This window comes from Heterodontus francisci, chromosome 27 (assembly GCF_036365525.1).
Source record: "Heterodontus francisci isolate sHetFra1 chromosome 27, sHetFra1.hap1, whole genome shotgun sequence".
NCBI lineage: Eukaryota > Metazoa > Chordata > Chondrichthyes > Heterodontiformes > Heterodontidae > Heterodontus > Heterodontus francisci.
In genome coordinates this window covers 33,484,955-33,509,577 of record NC_090397.1, presented here as the reverse complement: position 1 = coordinate 33,509,577, position 24,623 = coordinate 33,484,955, and the positions used below count along the sequence as shown (strand labels likewise).

General features: G+C 41.8%; 1 protein-coding gene across 8 annotated transcripts in view; it reads right to left on the bottom strand.

Annotated features, from left to right (window-relative positions):
• The window catches only part of tbc1d22a (TBC1 domain family, member 22a), a 534,956-nt gene that overhangs the window by 100,010 nt on the left and 410,323 nt on the right, over positions 1–24,623 (bottom strand). For 4 of the 8 annotated variants that reach the window (XM_068059138.1, XM_068059134.1, XM_068059139.1 and 1 more), the window contains one exon: positions 15,411–15,506. The exons of 1 other annotated variant lie outside the window; for it this stretch is intronic. In XM_068059138.1, coding sequence (XP_067915239.1) covers positions 15,411–15,506 — 96 coding nt within the window. Of the gene's footprint in view, positions 1–15,410; positions 15,507–24,623 lie in introns of those variants that run through there. 3 more of the 8 variants (XR_010977650.1, XR_010977651.1, XM_068059141.1) reach the window with 2 other exon arrangements.

Sequence of the window (24,623 nt, the reverse complement as noted above, 5' to 3'; positions counted from 1 at the left end):
GCCAGAGCTGGCGGGCAGCCATAAAGGCGGGGCTAAAGTGTGACGAGTCGAACAGACTTAGCAGTTGGCAGGAAAAAAGACAGAGGCGCAAGGGGAGAGCCAACTGTGTAACAGCCCCGACAAACAAATTTTTCTGCAACACCTGTGGAAGAGCCTGTCACTCTAGAATTGGCCTTTATAGCCACTCCAGGCGCTGCTCCACACACCACTGACCAGCTCCAGGCGCTTACCCATTGTCTCTCGAGATAAGGAGGCCAAAGAAAGTATGCCACACAACACGATGGCGAGTACCCTCAGTGTGAAGATGGGACTTGGTCTCGACAGGACTGTGCGGTGGTCACTCCTACCAATACTGTCATGGACAGATGCATCTGTGACAGATAGATTGGTGAGGACAAGGTCAAGTAGGTTTTTCCCTCTTGTTGGCTCCCTCACCACATGCCGCAGACACAACTTAGCAGCTATGTCCTTGAAGACTCCGCCAGCACTGGTGCTACCAAACCACTCTTGTTGATGGACATTGAAGTCCCCCACCCAGAGTACATTTTGTACTCTTGCTACCTGCAGTGCTTCTTCCAATTGGTGCTCAACATGGTGAAGCACTGATTCATCAACTGTGGATGGGCGGTAGGTGGTGATCAGCAGGAGGTTTCCTGGCCCATGTTTGACCCAATGCCATTAGACTTCATGGATTCTGGAGTCAATGTTGAGGACTCTCAGGGAAATTCCCTCCCGCCTGTACACCACTGTGGCACCACATCTGTTGGGTCTGTCCTGCTGGTGGGACAGGACATACCCAGGGATGGCGATGTCTGGGACATTGTCTGCAAGGCATGATTCTGTGAGCATGACTAATTCAGGCTGTTGCTTGACTCGTCTGTGGGACATCACTCCCAATTTTGGCACAAGCCCCCAGATGTTAGCAAGGAAGATTTCGCATGGTCAGCAAGGCTTGGTTTGCTGTTGTCGTTTCCAGTGCCTAGGTCAATGCTGGGTGGCCTGTCCAGTTTCATTCCTTATTGACTTTGTAGCGGTTTGATACAACTGAGTGGGTTGCTAGGCCATTTCAGAGGGCAGTTAAGAGTCAACCACATTGCTGTGGATCTGGAGTCACATGCAGGCCAGACCAAGTAAGGACAGCAGATTTTCTTCCCAAAAGGAAATTAGCGAACCAGATGAGTTTTTGCAACGATCGACAATGTTTTCATTATCACCACTAGATAAGGATGTGGCTCTTCAATTGAATTTGTTGGGGCATGGGAAGCCAATGAAGCTTGGTGAAATTGGAGCTGTTGGCCTTTTGTGCAGCTGAAGATGCAAGCTATGGCATTCTGGATGAGTTACAAATTGCATTGAGTGGAAGCAGGGACGGCAGCAAAGGCAGCATTAGTATGAGTTCTGAAGAAGGGTCACTGACCTGAAACGTTAACTCTACTTCTCTCTCCACAGATGCTGCCAGACCTGCTGAGTGTTTCCAGCATTTCTTGTTTTTATTACAGTATCAGACAAATTGAGTTTGATAAAGGTGTGGATTAGAATTTTGGAAAAGAGAATGAAAATTGAAGAAGGGCAGAGGTGTACAATGGTTCAGAGGTGAAGAAAAGCAATCGTGGTAATGAATTTGTTAGAACAGAAAAGCTGAGCACAGAGTTTAACAGTTGCCAGAGTTTACATCTCTGGGCTTAGCCTGAGGCAGTGGCTGGGGAGATGCAGAGAGTCAAGAGATCAGAAATAACTTGGCATTTGTGACTTTGGTTTTGCTAATATTTAGCAGGAGCAAGTTACAGCTCATCCAAGTATTAATGTCAAATAAGAGAGAGGCAACAGTCTTGGGAGGCAGAAATGTCTTTGGTGTACAGGTATATGGAATCTAACTCCATGGAGGTAACTTTAAACTTGGACATTCGGGGGTGGGGTGGGGGTGCATGTTAAAAACAGAAAAAAAAAAAAAATCGGAAAGCCAATCCCAACCTAGCCACTTCCAATTTTAACAGAAGCAGATTGGGAGGTGGACAACTGATCTGTTCTCATGTAGGCCCTGAATTTAAATATTTTAGAGGTTGCACGTCTCACATTTTAGCTCCGTTTTAAATTTAACGCTAGCCAGCCGGGTTTTCCAAGCCTTGGGAAACCCAGCAACTGAACTGAGCTAAGAACAGCTCCGTGTATCTGATGTGCCTTTCCCACACTGTTTGTGGGCCAGCTGGAGCAGGATTGCTTCCCCTCAGCCTCATAGCTTACAATTAAACCACCCCATGATCGGACCTACTCCGATGCCCGTCCACCTCCCCACTGATGTTCTCTCCACTCCCGAGGTCCGCTCGCCAACTGTGGCTGGGAGCTACAGGCCTATCCTCCCGAGAGCCAGCTGGTTTCCCTGCCCCTAAACCAACACAGCAACCCCCCCCCCCACCCTCCAAAGTACCTCACATTTATTACTGGGGACTATGTCTCTGGCTGATGGCAGCACTGAGAACCATCAAAAGGGCCAATACAAATTGGGATGTGCCACTGGATTCATTGTTAATTGCTCCTACACTTGCTTTTACTACATGGGATTTGGTACATCTACTTGTACAAGAGCATATCTTTGGGCAACAACAGAACCCCCTTTGAGACATGAAACAGCTGTTTGTGTTTTTCTAGAAATGCATGTCTTCAATTGTTCTGAAGGCAGACCAAGCCAACATTTGGTGAGGCTATATGAACTGTTAAGTTGCTTTATTTCACGTAAAGTGAACTTACAGAGCAACAATGATGATCTGATTCACTTAGTTCAACTGGCACAACTTGAATTTGCATACTACAAAGCAACCAAATAGGCTACATTCCTGCCAGTTCGACACACTAACTTCCAACTTGCCACGGATTGCAGGCTTCTTCCAACCTTCGGCAGAGCTGCACAGTTACACAAATATGTTTCAAAAACCTCCCTGGAGACCAGCAACTCTCCAACATAATGGGTGTGAGGTATTTCCAATCATCAGACAAGCTAACAAATTTCTTCTTGTACATATTTTATGAGGAAACAACATGAAAGCCAACTTATCAGCTTCTACTGTCTCATAGCCCTTATTTATTTAGCTTGCATGAAGACACAATGCTTTAAAACTTTTTACAAATCTGTTTCATGGCAGAATGGACAAAAGATCCTAACAGATGACAGGGCAAAAGTTATAAACCTCAGTACCATAGCAGACATGATATAGAAGCTGCTAGAGGTACCATAATGTCAATGGTATGACAGACAGCAATGGAACCATGCGAATAACAGCGCCAAAAAGAGGTGGACTGTGGTAGCTAAGCAATCAAGGAGGATGGAATGGTCATAAGAAATAGGAGCAGCAGTAGGCATTCGGTCCACCGAGCCTGTTCTACTGTTCAACTCTACCTTCCCACTATTGCCACGTCCCTTGATTCTCTTAGAATACAAAAATCTATCGATCATTGTCTGGAACATACTCACCGATTGGGCATCCACTGCTCTCTGGGGTAGAAAATTGCAAAGATTCACAACCCTTTGAGTGAAGAAACTTCTCATCTCAGTTCTAAGGGGCTGAGTCCTTATTCTGAGGTTGTGACATGAATTCTAGATTCCCCAGCCAGGGGGTAACATCCTCCCAGTATCTGCCCTGTCAAGCCCCTTAAGAATTTCATGTGTCAAAGTGATCAGCTCTCATTCTTCTAAACTCTAGACAACATGTGCCGAGTGTACTCAAAGGACGATGCCCTCAACGCAAAACTCAGTCTCATGAACCTTTGTTGCACTCCTGCTAAGACAAGTCTATCCATCCTTAGGTATGGAGACCAAAAGTACTCCAGATGTGGTCTCACCAAGGCCCTATACAATTTCAGTTAGACCTCTGTATTCTTACACTTGAATTCCTTTGTAATAAAGGCTAACATAGCATTTGCTTTCCTAATCACTTGCTTTACTTGCATGTTTACTTTCTGTAATTCATGTACAAGGACAGGCTGGTCCCTCTGAATACCAACATTTCCCAGTCTCTCACCATTTAAAAATATTCAGCTCTTCTATTTTTCCTACCAAAGTGGATAATTTCACACTTCTCTACATTATGTTCCATCTGCCATGATCTTGCCCACTCGCTTATCCTGTTCCTATCCCTCCACCAGCTTTCTGTGTCCTCCTCACAGCTTACTTTCTCATCCAACTTTCTATTGGCAGAAACTTGGATACATAATACTGGTCAATGAACAAAAGAAATACATTTCATCAGCATAGTGCCTTTCATTATCTCAAGATGTTCCAAAGCACTTTACGCATCCATATTTAATGTGCAGCCACTGTTGTTGCATAGGAAATGCTCCAGCTAATTTGAGCAAGATCCTACAAACAAGATAAATTGTTTTTTTTAAAGTGATGTTAGATCAGGGATAAATATTGGCCAGGACACAAAAAAAACTGCCTCGCTTTGCATAGTGTCAAAGGGTCTTTTATGTCTATCTGACAGAGGAGATGGGATCTGAGTTTTACTTCTCATTTGAAAGACAGCACCTTCAACAGTATAGCACTCCCTTAGTGCTGCAACCAAGATTATGGTCTCAAGTCTCTGGAATGGGACTTGATGTTGAGAGAAGCAGAAAAGTCAAGAAAAATTGATATTTTAGCTGATGTTGGAATTTACAGAGACAATCAACTGGCAACATCAGTGACACATTCTGCATTGCACAGACCAAAAATTTTTTTTACACCCTTAGCTTGTATGCTCATTCCTGCAATATGCACAAGCTTTTATCTGCAGTAACAGGTCTGTCCCCATTAAGAATTAAAGTGTTGCCCTTTCTCACTACAATGAAACTAACAAATGTCAGCAAAAACCCAATGTTATACAATCATATTACAAAATGGTATTTTTTGCACCCCAGTTGTTACTTCCTTTTATTGTCTCTTTTAACTTCCATTCTATACGGGTAGCAAGCAAACTTTCAGTTTCCTACTAGAAGTGCAGTAATACAGCTTGAGATGATGGAAGATCACTGATCTGAAACGTTAACTCTGCTTCTCTCTCCACAGATGCTGAGTATTTCCAGCATTTCTTGTTTTTATTACAGCCTGAGATAGCTTGTCCTTCGATTTCCTGCACCACCACCCCCCAACTTTTAGGGAACTTTCAGTGTCTTTCTAGCAGTGTAATTGAAAATAGAGACTTAGCAGTTTATGAATCACATAGCCAAATAATCATGCTATAATCAGACTGCAGTTTTTTCTTTCAATGGGCTTCACACTGCCAACCCTGGACTTTAACTGGACTACCAGTTAAAACAGCACAAATACCAACTTTTGTCATGTATCCACACGTAAATTACATTTCTGTGGTGATTACTTAACAATGACTTGCTTCCAAAATTATTAAGAACTTGCTGGTGCTGGCAGTCATAAGGTGTTCCTTGATGGATGCACTTCACTTCAGTTTTGCATTTCAGATGAAGTCCGATAGACAAGAAATTACGAGTAGCAGAAAGTGAAGTCAAATACTGTTAACAATAGTTCATTTGCCGCAAAAGTGGTTCTCAAGAGCTTTCAGCAAGTTTGCAAGCCTGGGTTTTCATATTGTGAACATGATCCCGTCTACCAATGCCAATTTTTAATACAAGTGCTTTGCAAATAATTTGCTGTTTCAGTAATATTCATACCCTAGCAGCAAACATGGTCATCTTGCATTGGGTAAGAATTTTCTTTCTCCAGCAAACTATTCAAGGAATACTTTACATGACAATCTCCCTTTAAATTGCTATAAAATTGCTATATTTTCCTACCAAAATACACTTTTCTGCATTAAATGTAATTTGCCACATGCCTGCCCATTCCACCAACCTATGTCCTCTTGACGTCGATCATTATTCGCACAGTTAGTAACACTTCAAGTTTTAAGTCATCTGCAAATTTTGAAATTGTGCCCTTCACACCCAAGTCCAGGTCATTAACAAGATCACAAAAAGCAGTGATCCTAATAACGATCCTTAGGAAAACCTTACGATAGACTGTTAGGAATAGGTGGGAAATGACAGGGATGGTTTCCCTTTTTCACCTCTCAATTGACCAAAGACAGCATTTTTATTAGAAATATGTTTTAATCCGACTGTATTAATGGTCAACAAACAGACAAATGACAGGTTTTCTCATAGATTTAAAGAAAGGTAAATGTTGATTACACAACACCCGAAAATATTCACAAATTCACCCACACTCACATGCACACAGAGACACACAAGAAAAGATAGAGATGAAAAGATAACATGCATTTAGGTTGCATGGTTTTAAAGAGTGTTCACTGTAAACCTGGTGTTCTTCCCCAGGGGTGAAGATTTTTTTAAAAACGGTGCAGACCTGTTTTTCCTTTTTCCTGGTTTATTGAAGACAAAACTTGGAAAGTTTCAGGAGGGAGAATGCATTGTTGCAGACTTCATTTGGTTGCAACTCAGTCACAGTTCAATGACGAAAAGGAGAATGATGGGGTATAGATTAAATTGTCCTTGACAGAGGACAAAGGATCGGCACAACATTGTGGGCCGAAGGGCCTGTTCTGTGCTGTATGTTCTATGTTCTATGAAATCCCTGGTACAATTTCTCAGGTACGGAATACAATGCCACTTCTAGTAACTGCTCATTGGTAGCTTAAAGATGGTGTTCTTAGGCAGAGTCCTTCTTCCGCTGCAGCAGATGGAACCTCTCTTGCTGACTCTACATTTGTCTGCCCAGCATATACCTTTATTAAGCTCATCAGATCCCTGGTTTCTGTCATGTGACTATGGTTTTTCTTTCCCATTGTCCTCATAAATGGTGTCTGATGATGGGGCCATTGTTACACTGTGGGGTCTGGGTGCACCCATCTTCGTTCCATTATGATAAAGTGGAGTTTTTTCACATCCATTCATCTGAGATTGAATTTGCAGACACCATGACTGCCATGCCATTGTTAACCCAATTTGTTGGAGAGAGGTAGCCATTAACACAGAATGGGCTATTTACATTTTACTGCCTTCTCCAAAGCTGGTCCAGACATGAAGATTGACTCAGGGTTCTTGTAGTTTCCATATGAACTGTAAGTACAGGATAAGGTCACCTGACCTCTTGACTCCATCTTATTTTTCAGGAAAGGTGCCCGTTTTGGGTTTGTTCTATAAGTTTATTATATAGTTTATCATTTCTCCATATGTGAGCATGACAATACCATACTCTAGTCCGAAAAACAACCACTACTCTCTACTTCCTGTCATTCAGCTCACTCTGTATTCATACTGACACTGTCCTTTTTATTCCATGGGCTTTGACTTTGCTGACAAGACTGTTATGTGGCACTTTGTCAAATGCCTTCTGGAAGTCCATGTACACATCATCAATCCTCTTCAAAAAACCTCAATCCAATTAAACACAATTTGCCCTTACAAATTGGTGCTGGCTTTCCTTAATTAATCCACATTGGTCCAAGTGGCTGTTAATTTTGTCCCGAATTATCGATCCTAAAAGTTTTTTCACCACCAAGGTTAAACTGACTGGCCTGTGGTTGCTGGGCTTATTGTTTTGAACAAGGGTGTAACATTTGCAATTCTTCAGTCGTCTGGCACCAGCCCTGTATCTAAGGAGGACTGCAAGATTATGGCCAGTACCTCACAGCTTCCACCTTTACTTCCCTCAGTATCCTTTGATGCATCTGATCTGGTCCTGGTGTCTGATCAACTCTAAGTTTAGACAGCCTTTCTAATACTTCCTCTTTATCAGTTTTTAGCCCATCCAGTATCTCAACTACCTCCTCTTTCACGATGACTTTAGCAGCATCGTCATCCTTGGTAAAAATAGATGTCAAGTACCTTCAGTACCTCAGCTGCGCCCTCTGCCTCCGTGTGTAAATCCCCATTTTGGTCCCTAATTGGCCCCACTCCTCCTTTTACTATTTATAGGCCTATAGGAGACTTTTGGATTCATTTTTATGTTGGATACCAGTCTCTTCTCATACTTGCTCTTTGCTGCTAATATCATTTGGGAAACCTTCAATGTGGAATTAATCCCACCTCACAAAATGCAACAAAAAATATATACTATATTTGGGAGCATGCAGAAGCCTTTTTCCATTTAGTAGGTCATGACCCAAATTTCTATTTGTTTATCTTGTTATACACATTTGACTCCTTTCATATTACATTACTATCAATTATGAGCGTCTGGCGTCATCTAATATTTTGAATGACTTGAATCAATCTAGTATTTAGGCGGTTTTGCTGTAGGCACTGGCTCAATATTTAACATGTTGAGTACAAGTGTGCTGCCTATATAAACACAACATTTGATTTGACAATAGCCCATATTTTGTGATCAGCAGTGAATAAATGGCACTTTCCAATCATTATGCGTATAGCCGCCCACAGACATTTTGTGGGCTTTTCAGCAGCAACTTACAATCATTGGGTGTCTGAAACAGTACGATGCCCTCTCAGGGGATCTGAGATCTGTGCGAACAGGGCAAGCAGCTGCCTGTCTCTTCAACCAATCAAACTGATGAATCTTCTCTAAGACATACAAAGTCTAACCAGGAAGCATAAGTTAGAATATTTAATTCAATGTAAAATCATACATAGAAAGCAAAATAAAGAGAGGGAAAGATAGAAGGTGTTGAGAGAGATGAGAGAAAAAGTGAAAAAAAGCTATTTTAATTTTTTGTATTTAAAAAAAAACCTCTCAACGTTGAAAATCCAAAGGGATGAAATTCCACGCTTGCAGAAGTAAATTTTCAGTGCCAGAGAGGTGGTTAGTTAACAATTAAGACTCATCACACGGTTAAAAATACACTTACACTTGCATGGACAAGCCCCAACATTTTCTGGTGAGTTTAGTGGCTATCTAGTGGGCAAGTGCCACAACATCACCCCCTTCATGTGTTTAAATGTCAAATCTCTCAGCGTGGTACCAATGTAGCAAAGCTTGTGGTAGAACAGGTCAAATTGGACAGCAACTCTGGATTTCTACATTTAACTGTACATGTACGGACGGTGGAAGTTGCTGTCCGCTTTTCTCCTTAATAACAGTGAGCACTGATAGCTATTATTTCTACTACAAGATTCAAGCCAATCTAACCAAGTTACTTTTGTAACTGGTTAACTTGTTTTAATTTGGGTGCTCATCAAGGTTAAGTGTTGGTGAATTGAGAATTTTTGGCTGAAGTCCGAAGTCAGGAATTAAAAGTATGAACTATGTGGCAAAATCCGTTCTACTCTGCCCACCAATGTCTCTTAAACCTAACCTCAGATCATCTCCCATAACATTAGTTGGATTGCTTTTCTTTCTACACCAACAGAATTGTTGGCAGTTTTATGATGTGAACCTAGATTGATACAATTGAAACATATTTGGCTTCCAATCCATTAGATTTTATGTCAGACTGCAGAGATTACAAGTATAGTTTCTTAATCACTGCATCAACCAGGCAATCACACCAGTTATTTGCATTTCTCAGTAAGTGATGAATTTACTTCTCTGCAGTTCTTTTATGGGACAAGTAGGTACTCTGCAATTATCTAAAACAAAAAGTCATTTAAAACTTCAGTCTACTCACTTAAAAAGAAAATAAGTTCAAGATGACACTACAACTTTCCAATTGTAAGGCAAAGAAATGAGTACAAACAGGCTTTCTTTGGTTAAAAGAAGAAAGATGAAATTTATTAAACCTTAAACTTAAACTCTTATACGGTTCACGCCTATGGATGTACGATGCGCCCACGCTAGCATGCACACGGGATAGAAATATGCAGATAGGGACAGAAGCGAGCAGAAGAAAAAATATGTACAACAGTTTGAGGCAATATATTGTTACTGTTTGGCACAGTGGGCGGCACAGTGGCGCAGTGGTTAGCACCGCAGCCTCACAGCTCCAGTGACCCGGGTTCAATTCTGGGTACTGTCTGTGTGGAGTTTGCAAGTTCTCCGTGTCTGCGTGGGTTTCCTCCGGGTGCTCCGGTTTCCTCCCACAGCCAAAAGACTTGCAGGCTGATAGGTAAATTGGCCATTATAAATTGCCTCTAGTATAGGTAGGTGGTAGGGGAATATAGGGATAGGTGAGGATGTGGTCAGAATATGGGATTAGTGTAGGATTAGTATAAATGGGTGGTTAATGGTCGGCACAGACTCGGTGGGCTGAAGGGCCTGTTTCAGTGCTGTATCTCTAAATCTAAATCTAAAATGCAATTAATCTGAAAGATTCACAATGAAATCCTGTTCCTGCAGAACATACACAGGAATGATGAATTTTGAATGCAAACAAGGCCTCTATTGATTCTAAGCAATATCCTTCAACAAACAGAATTTTGAAACAAGGTAGTTTTCAAGCCAATTTTACTTGCCCTCTGGATACGTTTTTTTTTAAATGCGAGGTAGTGCAATTTTACACAACAATTTAAAATCTCTCTCCAGGTTTTTAAAACCATAATGAAATTTCTAAAAACACTGGCAGAGAAATCTACTTTCTCCCACTAGGTCTCTTTAAATATCACAAAGGATTTTGGAAATGTATGAGTTACATTCAACGTACACCAGTGGTTACCACAGCATTTAAATTTGGAGCATGAACATCAGGCTGGTAAATAGTATGACTTCAGTATCTATTTAAGACTTAATAGAAATATTGTGCAGAACAATGAAATTGATTAAAGGCTTATTACTAGTAAATTTTTGATACTATACAGAACATTTTTTGTGCTATTAGAGTCATGAACACTTTAGTTGCAGAATGACTAAGATATTATTGTAGTACAGAAAGGAAGGCAAGAAATGCAACCTCATGGCAAAAGATGAAAATTAGAATCCAATATTTTATTTTTATGGAGCAAGTCTTTTTTCTCTTTTTTACATTACAGTAAATGGAAATTGTTTCAACACAACATTTTTAAAAAACGAGTGTTAAATAGGCTTTTTTCTAATCATTGCTATTAATGTGATTTTTTTGAAGAGACGGTACTGCTGCAATTTTGACAAAGGTGGTAAACTATTACTATCTAAAATATATTCTGTTCATTCATAAATTACACACAAGCAAGTTAATTTTGCAATTACTTTCTCACATTTTCTTATGAAGCTCCAAGGCAATATAATTGCAGTTGTCAAGTAGTTTAAGTAATCCAGCAACTTTGACTTCACTATTCAAAAAATTCAATGCAACTGGACCACTTTGCAAGTTAATCATTGTAGCTAAAAGGGATTTTAGTATTGATACTTAAAAATGTAAATTCAATTCATATGAATTGAATAAAATCTATTCGGCCTATTATAAACAAAAATGTACAAACATTTTTTGTGGTTAATATTTTTTTAAAATAGTGTCTTAATTGGTACTGGCAGTGGAACACTTGTGTTTGTGTTATCAAACTATTGGATTGTATATGCTGAATGCAGTGTAAAGCAGCCTAATGCTCAGAAGTGTCTTGGAATTCTACCTTTAAAAGGGCAAGAATGATAAAACATCAGTAACAGAAATAAAGGTTCTTTTCTAAACAGTACTTTTAGAGTGGTGGCAGGACAGTTGAATAAGTCTATTTTCCATATGCAAGCACATCTGGAGTCCTTATTACAAAGGTACTTTTTGTTCTCTTGTACTATTAAATACAGCCCTGTCATATTTAATGGAAGTTTTCACAATTTAGGAAATTATAAAAGTACTGCTTTGTAAAGTTTTGATGTTGCACTAACCTTTACAAAGTATACTTGTACTGGAAATCACCGAAACAGCATCAACTTTAATTTCAGTTTTGTAATAAGACCAAATTGTGGTCAGAAGATGCTATATCCTTAATTGCCAAAAGCAAAATTACTTTCCTTTATATATGACTCATTTATTTCTTAGTGAAACCTGCAAATTCAGATCTATCATTTACATGTTTTTTTTTATTTCCAAAATATACTTTATTCATAAAAATCTGTAAAAATTACATTCCCAAACAGTTCAAAACAGCATCAAGTCAAAGAATACAGACAGTGCAAAGGTGATCAGTTACCTTCTATACAATCATGAGTTGCCTCACAACCCTTCCATTTCATTGTCATGCCATATACATTTTTACATTTACAGCACACAAAACTTCTCCGATACAGTTCGGGGGGTTTCCCATGGATCCAGCCCCTCAGTTCAGCTTGGTCGGGGGACCTTACACTGTGGTCTTTCCCCATTGAGCCTTTGCTGCGGCTGCCCCAAGCTTTAGTGCGTCCCTCAGCACGTAGTCCTTGACCTTGGAATGTGCCAGTCTGCAACATTCGGTGGTGGACAACTCTTTGCGCTGGAAGACCAGCAAGTTTCGGGCAGACCAAAGGGCGTCTTTCACCGAATTGATAGTCCTCCAGCAGCAGTTGATGTTTGTCTCGGTGTGCGTCCCTGGGAACAGCCCGTAGAGCACAGACTCCTGTGTTACAGAGCTGCTTGGGATGAACCTTGACAAAAACCACAGCATCTCTTTCCACACCTGCTTTGCAAAGACACATTCCAGGAGGAGGTGGGCGACTGTCTCTTCCCCACCACAGCCACCGCGGGGGCATTGTGCGGAGGGGGCGAGACTTCGGGTGTGCATGAAGGATCTGATGGGGAGGGCCCTTCTCACCACCAGCCAAGCTACGTCTTGGTGCTTGTTTGAAAGTTCTGGTGATGAGGCATTCCGCCAAATGACTTTGACGGTCTGCTCGGGGAACCATCCGACAGGATCCACCGTCTCCTTTTCCCGTAGGGCCTTGAGGACATTCCGTGCAGACCACTGCCTGATGGACCGGTGGTCAAAGGTGTTTTCCTGCAGAAACTGCTCCACGAAGGATAGGTGGTACGGCACGGCCCAACTACATGGAGCGTTCCGCGGCAATGTGACCAAACTCATCCTTCGCAACACCGGGGACAGATAGAACCTCAGCACGCAGTGACACTTGGAGTTTGCGTACTGAAGGTCTACACACAGCTTGATGCAGCCGCACACGAAGGTGGTCATCAAGATGAGGGCCACGTTGGGTACATTTTTCCCGCCCTTGTCCAGAGATTTGAACATCGTGTCCCTCCGGACCCGGTCCATTTTAGATCCCCAGATGAAGCGGAAAATGGCTCGGGTGACTGCCACGGCGCAGGAGTGGGGTATGGGCCAGACCTGCACACGTACAGCAACAATGTGAGCGTCTCGCACCTGATGACCAGGTTCTTACCCACCATGGAGAGAGACCGCTGCCCCCACATGCCCAACTTTTGTCGTATCTTAGCTACTCGCTCCTCCCATGTTTTGGTGCATGCCCCGGCCCTTTCGAACCATATCACCAGAACCTTCAGGTAATCTGACCTGACGGTGAAGGGGACAAAGGATCGGTCAGCCCAGTTCCCAAAGAACATGGCCTCACTCTTGCCGTGGTTAACTTTGGCTCCCGAGGCCAGTTTGAACTGATCGCAGATGCTCATCAGTCTGCGCATGCCAGCGGATCCGAGCAGAAGACGGCGACGGCATCCATGTACAGGGAGGTTTTAACCTGAGTGCCTCCACTGCCTGGGATTGTCACCCCTCTTATGCTCGCATCCTTCCTAATAGACTCAGCAAAGGGTTCAATACAGCAAACAAACAAGACCGGGGAGAGAGGACAGCCCTGTCTGACGCCAGATTTGATCGGGAAACTTTCCGATTCCCACCCGTTGATTGAGACTGCGCTACTGATGTTTGTGTAGAGCTGTTGGATCCAATTGCAGATTCCCTCCCCAAACCCCATTTTGGAACACACGTCCATCATGTAGGTGTGCGATATCCTGTCAAAAGCCTTCTCCTGGTCCAGGCTGATGAGGCAGGTGTCCACCCTCCTGTCCCGTCCGTAGGCGATCGTATCCCTGAGTAGCGCGAGACTATCAGAGATCTTCCTGCCGGGTACAGTACAGGTCTGATCGGGGTGAATCACCAACTCCAGAGCAGACTTGACTCGACTGGCTATGACTTTGGACAGAATCTTGTAATCAACATTAAGCAGTGAGATGGGCCGCCAATTACTGATTTCTGCCCTCTCCCCCTTCCGCTTGTAAATGAGGGTGATGATGCCTTTCCTCATGGATTCTGACATGCTGCCGGCCAGGAGCATACTCTCGTATATTTCCAGCAGGTCCGGGCCGACTCAGTTCCACAGGGCCGAGTACAACTCGACCGGTAAGCCGTCGCTTCCGGGAATTTTACTCGTCTCGAAGGACTCGACGGCCTTTGTCAGCTCGTCCAGAGTTAGCGGCTTGTCCAGTCTCTCCCTCCTGCTGTCATCTAAGACCTCTGTGATAGATGACAGGAAGGACTGGGAGGCTCTGCTGTCTGTGGGCTTTGCGTCAGACAGCCCAGCATAAAAGGATTTGCTGATCCTTAGTATGTCGGACTGCGAAGACGTTACCGAGCCATCTTCTTCCTTCAGGCTGCTGATAACAGAGCTCTCTCTGCGTACCTTTTGGAAGAAGTACCGCGAGCACATCTCATCCTGCTCGATGGAGTGGACTCTGGACCGGAATATGATCTTGGAGGCCTCCTTGGCAAAGAGCGAGAACAAAGCACAGTGGCTTATTTACCTTTTTCTGTGGGGGATGCTACTTTTGTTTATTTAAATTGTTATCCTGACATGAGCCATATACAGCTTATCCCGGCTGCTGCCAGATCAACTGAAATGACAGATGTGATTGCGAGGCTCAGTTCTATTTCTGTCCCATGCGTTAACCATGAAAAATTTTAACTTTATAATCAGCCAATTGTTGGTAGTGGAATTACAATATCAGGGTTCTACTAGCATCAGTGCCAATTAAGCGAGGGTCCAGCCTACAATCTTGTTTTTTTTTTTAAAAACTTAATTTCAGGATGAGGAGAATACTGGCAAAGCCACGTTTATTGCCCAACATCAGTTGTAAGAGGACATTAAATGGCAACTGGAGTATGGACTAGAGCCACTGGTAGGAGTGGCAGATTCTCTTTCCTCAAGGACATCATGGATTTTACTGATAATCCAGCAGTTTTCATGCTAGCTTTTACAGATTTTACTGAATCCAATTTCAAATGGGATTTGCACACACCACCTTTTTAGTAGTGGTTATGGCACTGGACTGACAACCTGATCACCAGCATGATGATACTACCAAAACTAGATGCTAAAATGTAATACAAGTTTTTAATACAAACTTATCATGCTGCACATCAATTACTTTAAAGAAACAAACTGAAAAGCTTTGCAACTTAGGCCTACAGGTATTTCTACCTCTATTATCACAATATTAACTATATGACAAACACAATTCTCATTGATAACCAAAGATTTAAGTCCTTATTCTAGTAAACAGCTAAATGCACTGTACATATCAAAAACTGTACTATAAGCTATCCCAATCAACTCAATAGTTTGTTAAATGTATAAAGAAAAAGCAAATGCTTGCCTGAAAGTCTTTTTCTTCCATTATTTCTTTTCTCCATTTGACAAGGAAGGCAGCACAAACGTACAGATGGAAATGAGAGAAGCCCTCTGGTTCAGACTGCAACACAAATCAAGTTTTTATTTTCCCTTGGTTAAAAACAATCTACTTTACCTTTTCCCCTATTTTTCCCCTCTCTTTTATCATTGGATTCCATACAAGTATTAAAAATACAAATTTCACATTTTCTTTTTAATCATTCTGCTTTTTGAAAAAAAAATGGTGTTCCCACCCAGTTTCTCATGTCTAATCTCAAAAAAGTGGATACGCTATTAGAAATTGAAGATAACTCCATGGCTCGTTGCTAAATAAAAGTAGCTCAGATATACCTACCTTAGAACAAATTCTAGAAAATGTTATCATGTTTTGTTGGTCTGATGTGATCATCTGCTTACTCATATCTACTTTGCCCACGGAATATGGTTTTAAATTCAGGCAAAATAACCCCACTAACAAGTCATGATTATAGTTTAAGTGCAACACTGACAACTTCTCTATTTAGAACATGTATTCATAAGTATGCTCAACATCATCAACAATGCCATTCTGAATACAGCAATGCCAGGTCAGCAGATAGACACAGCATCACTGAACAACTTAATAATTATTTTCAGCCACAAAAGTAATGAACAGATAAGAAAAGATTGAGGAACTTATTGATTCATTTAACCATAGTAGCACACAAAGGTTTAAAATAAAGACAGAAAATGCTGGAAACACTCAGCAGCCCCACAGCATCTGTAGAGAAAGAAACAGAGTTAATGTTTCAGTTCGATGACCCTTCATCATTGTGCTTTTATTTCAGATTTCCAGCATCCACAGCATTTTGCTTTTGTGCACAAAAGTTTAATATCTTTTAAAATATGTTGTTTGTAAGCATTTAATTTAGATTCTTTACTGAATACTACAAAATGCATGTTATTGACTGAAAATTTAGGGATGAAACCACAAATTATCTTCATGATAGAAATGAAGAATTGGTAATGTTGCTACAAAACCACTTGTTTAAATCTAAGCAAGTTGAATGTTCAGAAATGTAGGTTTTGACAAAAATAGCTATTTTTAAATTGAGATTTATGAAAACTTTAAATAAAATTTACTGCAGTAAGTACTTGATTTTTTTGCTTCCAGGATCTAATCTGTAAAGCACTTATTTTTGTTTGATAACTATATGATGTGTTCATGCCATCCTGATTTAGCAATTGGTTTCAGTTTGTACAACATGAATATGTAACAATATAGCAAAAGGAATTCAAAACACATTGATGAATGCCAAGTTTGACCAATTCGCCCATTAAGCTTTAAAATCTATGCCATCTTTGTCTGCATGAACCTTTGATAAAACAAATTAGCAACATGTTTTTTTATAAATACAGAAGGCTTTTCAAAAATACCAATTGCTTTCCTAAACCTTTGGGGAAAGACATCTTTGCCCTGAAAAATAAAACATGATAAACTTGACAATGGAACCAATTTGAAATCTCCTATGGGTATATATAATTTCACAGAACTACTTCAAAGTATTTCATTCTATTGAAGTCAATTGTCATAATCCACTCGGCAGTACCTTAAATACTGTTAACTGCATCAACCAAAGCACAATAGGTTGACGAGCTTCTTTTCTTCATAGGAAATGCATGGCTAATTTTGGAGTACATAATTTCAGGCCTCAATTTTTGCCAGTGGCACTAGGAGTATGACCATCACCATTAAAAATGTGAACTAGTAGTTTTCACACATATGCGTATATTAAAAAAAGATATATTGCACAATCCAAAGCGTCTAAACACTAAATTCTCAACATTTGAAAGTGAGCCTAATATCTTGAAGTAAACACTGAACTGATTCTATGCTTCACCTTTCAAACTACACAACTATTTCATGCATCATTTTAATTATTTTTCAGTTTATTCTCAATAGAATTGGATGATGTAACTTAATTAATGAGCACAATAAAAATTGCTAGTATTAGTGCAATACATTTAAACCATTAGTATGATCTGCAAAGGTTTTTTAATGTTTCAATCTCTCCTGGGAGCCTGTTTCTTAAACCTAAAGAAATCAATTGCGTGCTTTCTTTCTCACTGCTTCTGAATTCTGTCATGTTATATATAGCATTCAGTTCACCTGAAACTGAGTGAATTAAAGAAATTTAGAAGTGGTGATGAGACCTGCAAATTTGTAATGAAAGCTACTTCCATAACAATTCTTCAGTGCTTAAGGTATTTCGCTTTAGTTAGAAGCCCCAATCAAGTCAAGTCTCATGAAAATAGAAAATGCTGTATATACACAGCAGGTATTTCAACTAAAATTCAAAAGACAGGTGAGTATTTCAGTGGTGACACCACATCTGAACTGACACAGGCAAGTAGAAAAACTGTAGAGAATTGAGCAAAACAAAGGGGAAGGGGAAAAAAAAACATAGGTCAAGGTCAAGAGTTCAGCTATGTTAACTACTGTAACAAAGATGCAGCTCATGGGTGTAATAGGTATTTTCTCCTCAGATACGCATGGAGCTATTATTTATTTCCAGCATTTTGTGTTTTCTTTTCAAATTTCTAGTAGTCTTGTTATCTTAAGCTATATGCACTGGTTTCAAGTCCAAAGTATTATAGAATACATATGTATTAACTCAAAATAGCCCTTTAGCACAGACCTCTCCAACCCCATGAAAAATGACCTATTGCCAAGCAGTGCATTCTAAGAATCATCCCATTGTTTGCCTCAGGTAGAACTGAGCTACTGATGGTTGCAGGTTTGAGATTAAGATGGACTGTTAATAGATCCAATTACATCATCATTTAGAAATGGCAGTTTCAGTCTGGGACGGTTAGCCCCTCTAGGGATTTGCTGATATTGCATGGATCAATAAAAATAGAACTAAAATTAATTCATAAATAAAACCAAAATATACTGTGAATAGACAACAGGTCAGTATGCATCTGAAGAAAGACAAGCTGCCTCATATTTTCAGGATACAGAACTGAAAAGGGAAACGTGGGCAACTCTTTTTTTCTAGGGCCGACTGAAAACAAAAAGGGAAGAGCAGATTAAATATCCCAATCAAATATGGGAAATACTACACAAAGGGAGCGGTCAATGAGTTTAATAGTTTGGGAAACATACAGCACAGGCGGCCATCATTTGGCCCATTGTGGCTGTTCCAGCTCTTTGAGGAGCGATTCATTTGGTCATATTCCCCTGCTCTTTCTCTGTAGCCCTGCAAATTCTTCCTTTTCAAATGCAAATCTAATTCCCTTTTGAAAGATACTAGTGAACTTGCTTCTACCACCCTTTCAGGTAGTGCATTGCAGATTATAAATTGTGTATAAAAATATGTCTCATCTCCCCTCTGATTCTTTTGCCAAGAGTAATCTTTAATAAACTACAAAGAAGGTGAAAAGAAATTGCTGCATCATACTCATAAGTCATCTCAATCAAGCTGTGACAAGGCGTGCAAAGGACAAAGAGGGAGTAAAACATCTCCAAAATGAAGGGAAAAAGAAAAACTGATAGGAAAAATGGGGGTGGGGTGCAAGAGACTTCAAAAGTCTGAAGTTGCTAAAGTCAATGCTCAAAACAGAGGCAGAGCACCGACAATGATCCTGAAGTATGCATTGACCTCGGTTAGAACAATGATAGTGGCCAAAGATAGAAATGTCAGAGTGGGAATAAGGAGAGGGTGTTTTGAAATGGCTAGTCACAAAGTGAGGATTGTGCCTGCAGACAGAATGGAGATAAAAACAAGAAATGCTGGATTCACTCAGCAGGTCTGGCAGCATCTGTGGAAAGAGAAGCAGAGTTAACGTTTCGGGTCAGTGACCCTTCTTCGGAACCTTCCGAAGAAGGGTCACTGACCCGAAACGTTAACTCTGCTTCTCTTTCCACAGATGCTGCCAGACCTGCTGAGTGAATCCAGCATTTCTTGTTTTTGTTTCAGATTTCCAGCATCCGCAGTATTTTGCTTTTATGACAGAATGGAGATGTTCAGTAAAGTGGTCACCGAATCTGTGTTTGGTATCTTCAGTATAGAGACCATCACTTATCTTCTGGGAGAGCAACGGAGAAGAGTGGACCTGTTGGGAGAACGCAGAGAGCGAAGCCGATCAATTGAGCCCGAGGATTGAGGCCCAGTCACTTACCTTCCAGGAGAGCAGCGGACCTGTGGGGAGAACGCCGAGAGCGGAGCCGATAAATGGAGCCTGAGGATCGAGGCCCAGTTACTTAGCTTCCAGGAGAACAGCGGAGAGCAGCCCAGATGCACCGGAGTTTGAACACAAAGTGAGCAGTGACATCACAGGAAAGCTGCAAGGTGATTGGTTGGTGAGCAACTGCTGTTAGGGATAACTCTAAATAGCTGGGTAAGTAACTAAAAGTAAAGGGAAAGGTCTACAGTGTTTTTAATATAGTAGGTAGTGTTTTTTTTTAGGGAATAAAGGTCCCTAGTGTAAATAATCTAATTTTTGAGTAATTTAGGGGGATAAATTAAGGGTAAGTCATGGCAGGGCAGCTCGGCAGAGTGGAATGCTCCTCCTGTGCAATGTGGGCAGACAGGGACACTGCCAGTGTCCAGGGCAAACACATGAGCAGGAAGTGTCTCCAGCTGCAGCTACTCGAAATCCACGTCTCCAGCAGAGGCTGGAGACACTGTGGAGCATCTGCGAGGCTGAGACCATCGTGGATAGTATGTCCAGGGAGGTGGTCACATCGCAGGTAAAGACTGCTCAGACAGAAAGGGAATGGGTGACTGCCAGGCAGAGTAGAAGAACTAGGCAGGTAGAGCAGGAGTCCCCTGGGTCCATCTCCCTTTCTAACAGATTTTCCACTTTGGATACTGTTGAGGGAGATAGCTTCTCAGGGGAATGCAGCAAGAGCCAAGTCTGTGGCACCACGGGTGGCTCAGCTGCACAGGAGGGGAGGAGAAGGAGTGGAAGAGCTATAGTGATGGGGGATTCTATCGTAAGGGGCACAGATAGGCGTTTCTGTGGCCGCAAACGTGACTCCAGGATGGTATGTTGCCTCCCTGGAGCTAGGGTCAAGGATGCCTTGGAGCGGCTGCAGGACATTCTGAAGCAGGGTGAACAGTCAGAGGTCGTGGTTCACATTGGTACCAACGACACAGGCAGAAAGAGGGATGAGGTCCTGCAACTAGAATTTAGGGAGCTAGGTAGCAGATTAAAAAGCAGGACCTCAAAGGTTGTAATCTCTGGATTACTCCTGGTGCCACCTGCTAATAAGTACAGGAATAGGAGGATTGAGCAGATGAATGCGTGGCTGAGGAGATGGTGCAGGAGGGAAGGCTTTAGTTTCCTGGATCACTGGGACTGTTTCTGGCAAAGGTGGGACCTGTACAAGTTGGACGGGTTGCGCCTGAACCGGAATGGGACCAACATCCTTGCTGGGAGGTTTGCTAGTACTGTTGGGGGGGCGGGGGTTTAAACTGATTTGGCAGGGGGATGGAATACAGAGTGGAGGTACAGTAGGGGGTGATGCACAGTCAAATATAGAAGAGAAACTGAGTCAGTCTGAAACGCGGAGCAAATATAGACCTGTTAAGGCACAAGTGAAAGTGCAAGGCTGGATTGCATCTATTTCAATGCAAGGAGTCTTACTAGTAAGGCAGATGAATTGAGGGCATTGATTAGCACATGGGATTATGATATTATTGCTATCACAGAGACATGGTTGAGGGAGGGGCAGGACTGGCAACTCAATATTCCAGGGTATTAAATCTTTAGGCGAGACAGGGGAGGGGATAAAAGAGGAGGTGGCATTGCACTGTTGATCAAGGAGTCAATTACTGCAGTAAGGAGGGATGATATCTTAGAAGGTTCCTCAACTGAGGCCATATGGGTAGAACTTAAAAACACAAAAAGGGGGCAATCACTTGGCTGGGAGTGTACTACAGGCCTCCAAACAGTCAGGGAGAGATAGAGGAGCAGATATGTAGGCAAATTTCAGAGAGGTGTAAAAATAATAGGGTAATAATAGTAGGGGATTTCAACTTCCCCAATATCAACTGGGATAATCTTAGTGCAAAAGGCTGAAAAGGGGCGGAATTCTTAAAATGCATACAGGAGAGCTTTTTCAGCCAGTACGTAGAGAGTCCTACAAGAGAAGGACTGGCACTGAACCTAATCCTAGGGAATGAAGCCGGATAAGTGTTAGAAGTGTCAGTGGGGGAGCATTTCGGGGACAGTGACCATAACTCCATAAGATTTGAAGTAGTTATGGAAAAGGACAAAGATGGACCGGAAATAAAGGTACTGAATTGGGGGAAGGCCGATTTCAATATGATAAAACAGGATCTGGCCAAAGTGGACTGGGAGCAGCTACTTGTAGGAAAGTCAACATCAGACCAGTGGGAGTCAAAGAGGAAATAGTGAGAGCTCAGAGTCAACATGTACCCGTTAAGGTGAAAAGTAGGACCAACAAGTCTAGGGAACCCTGGATGTCAAGGGATATAGAGGATTGGATCAGGAAAAAAAGGAGGCTTATGGCTGATTCGGAGCAATGAAAACAGCGAAGGCACTAGAGGAGTATAGAAAGTGTAGGGGGGTACTTAAGTAATTAGGAGAGCGAAGAGTGGACATGAAAAAACACTGGCGGTTGATAAAGGAAAATCCTATGGCGTTTTATAAGTATATTAAGGGCAAGAGGATAACCAGGGAAAGAGTAGGGCCCATTAGGGACCAAAGTGTCAATCTGTATGTAGAGCCGGAGGACATAGGTGAGGTTTTAAATGATTACTTTTCAATTGTGTTCATTATGGAGAAGGACAATGTAGGTGTAGAGATCAGGGAGGGGGATTGTGATATTACTTGAACATATTAAGATTGAAAGGGAGGAAGTATTAGCTGTTTTAGTGGGTTTTAAAGTGGATATATCCCCAGGCCCAGAGGCGATGTATCCCAGGCTGTTATGTGAAGCAAGGGAGGAGACAGCAGGGGCTCTGACACAAAATTTCAAATTCTCTCTGGCCACAGGAGAGGTATCAGAGGATTGGAGGACAGTGAATATGGTACCATTATTCAAGAAGGGTAGCAGGGATAAACTAGGTAATTACAGGCTGGTGAGTCTAACATCAGTGATTGGGAAACTATTGGAAAAAATTCTGAGGGACAGGATTAATCTCCGCTTGGAGAAGCAGGGATTAATCAGGGATAGTCAGCATGGCTTTGTCAGGGGGAGATCATGTATAACTAACTTGCTTGAATTTTTCGAGGCAGTGACTAGATGTGTAGATGAGGGCAAAGCAGTTGAGGTAGTCTACATGGACTTCAGTAAGAGTTTTGATAATGTCCCGCGCGGGAGTTTGGTTAAGAAGGTAAGAGCCCATGGGATCCAGGGCAATTTGGCAAATTGGATCCAAAATTGGCTTAGTGACAGGAGGCAGAGGGTGATGGTCCACGGTTTTTTTTGCGAGTGGAGGCCTGTGACCAGTGGTGTACCTCAGGAATCGGTGCTGGGACCCTTACTGTTTGTAGTGTGCATTAATGATTTAGACGTGAATATAGAAGGTACGATCAGTAAGTTCGCAGATGACACAAAAATTGGTGGTGTCGTAAATAGTGAGGAGGAAAGCCTTAGATTACAGGATAATGTAGGTGGGCTGGTATGATGGGCGGAACAATGGCAAATGGAATTTAATCCTGAGAAGTGTGAGGTGATGCATTTTGGGAGGACTAACAAGGTAAGGGAATATACAATGAATGGTAGGACCCTAGGAAGTAGAGGGTCAGAGGGACCTTGGTGTACTTGTTTATAGATCACTGAAGGTAGCAGCATAGGTAGATAAGGTGGTTAGGAAGGCATATGGGATACTTGCCTTTATTAGCCTAGGCATAGAATATAAGGGCTGGGAGGTTATGATGGAGCTGTATAAAACACTAATTAGGCCACAGCTGGAGTACTGTGTACAGTTCTGGGCACCACACTATAGGAAGGATGTGATTGCACTGGAGAGGGTGCAGAGGAGATTCACCAGGATGTTGCCTGGGCTGGAGCATTTCAGCTATGAAGAGAGACTGAAAAGGCTAGGGTTGTTTTCCTTAGAGCAGAGAAGGCTGAGGGGGGCAATGATTGAGGTATACAAAATTATGAGGGGCATTGATAGGTTAGATAGGAAGAAACTTTTTCCCTTAGCAGAGGGGTCAATAACCAGGGGGCATAGATTTAAGGGAAGGGGCAGGAGGTTTAGATGGGATTTGAGGAAAACAAATTTCACTCAGAGGGTGTTTGGAATCTGGAATGCACTGCCTGAAGAGGTGGTAGAGGCAGGAACCCTCACAACCTTTAAGAAGTATTTAGATGAGCACTTGAAATGCTATAGCATACAAGGCTACGGGCCAAGTGTTGGAAAATGGGATTAGAATAGTTAGGTGCTCGATGGCCGGCACAGACTCGATGGGCCGAAGGGCCTGTTTCTGTGCTGTATATCTCTGACTCTATCTCACTGGAAGTGGCAAATAATGTATTACATTGGAGAAGTACATGCAGACTGCATAGAGAATCTTTCCAAATGCAGCACACACAACACAATCTGTTTATCATTTCATAGTATCTGGTTTTCTACACTGTTGGAACTAAACACAATGCAAACTTAAGGGGCAGTAGGCTCCCCAATATTTTGGACACTTTGCAGCCTTTAGGAAAAGCACTCACTTTCACAACTTTGGATCTTAGCTGTCTTCTCAGTTTCCTCCAGGCTCTACCTATTCACATTCCACTTTCTTTCCTTCCATTTTAAATACATTTTACTCACTTTTTGTCTCTCCCATGTTTTTGACAGCTTAAGGATTCCCACATAAAACTACAACCAGTTTTTAAAAATGCTGTCACATGTACTTTTATACTTCAGCTTTTCAGTGTTTGCAGATTTTCTTTTTAACATAAACATACCAGGAATAGAATAATTAGGCTGAGCTGCAGAGATTCCTCAGTGCCTTTTTATAAACCAGTCCCCTCTCAGAAAAATTAAAACTCATTACCCCATTTTGGTATACACCATACCTTCCAAATTTATAAAGGTAGACTTTACATCCAAGATTGGACCAGAAATTGTACTTCCACTGGCAGTCTTTAACAAATTACACCTTTCACTGTACAAAATATAGACCCAGATTTTCCAGGAAACTTGTGCACCTCTATGTTGCAGGGAACCTTGAATAGCACAAA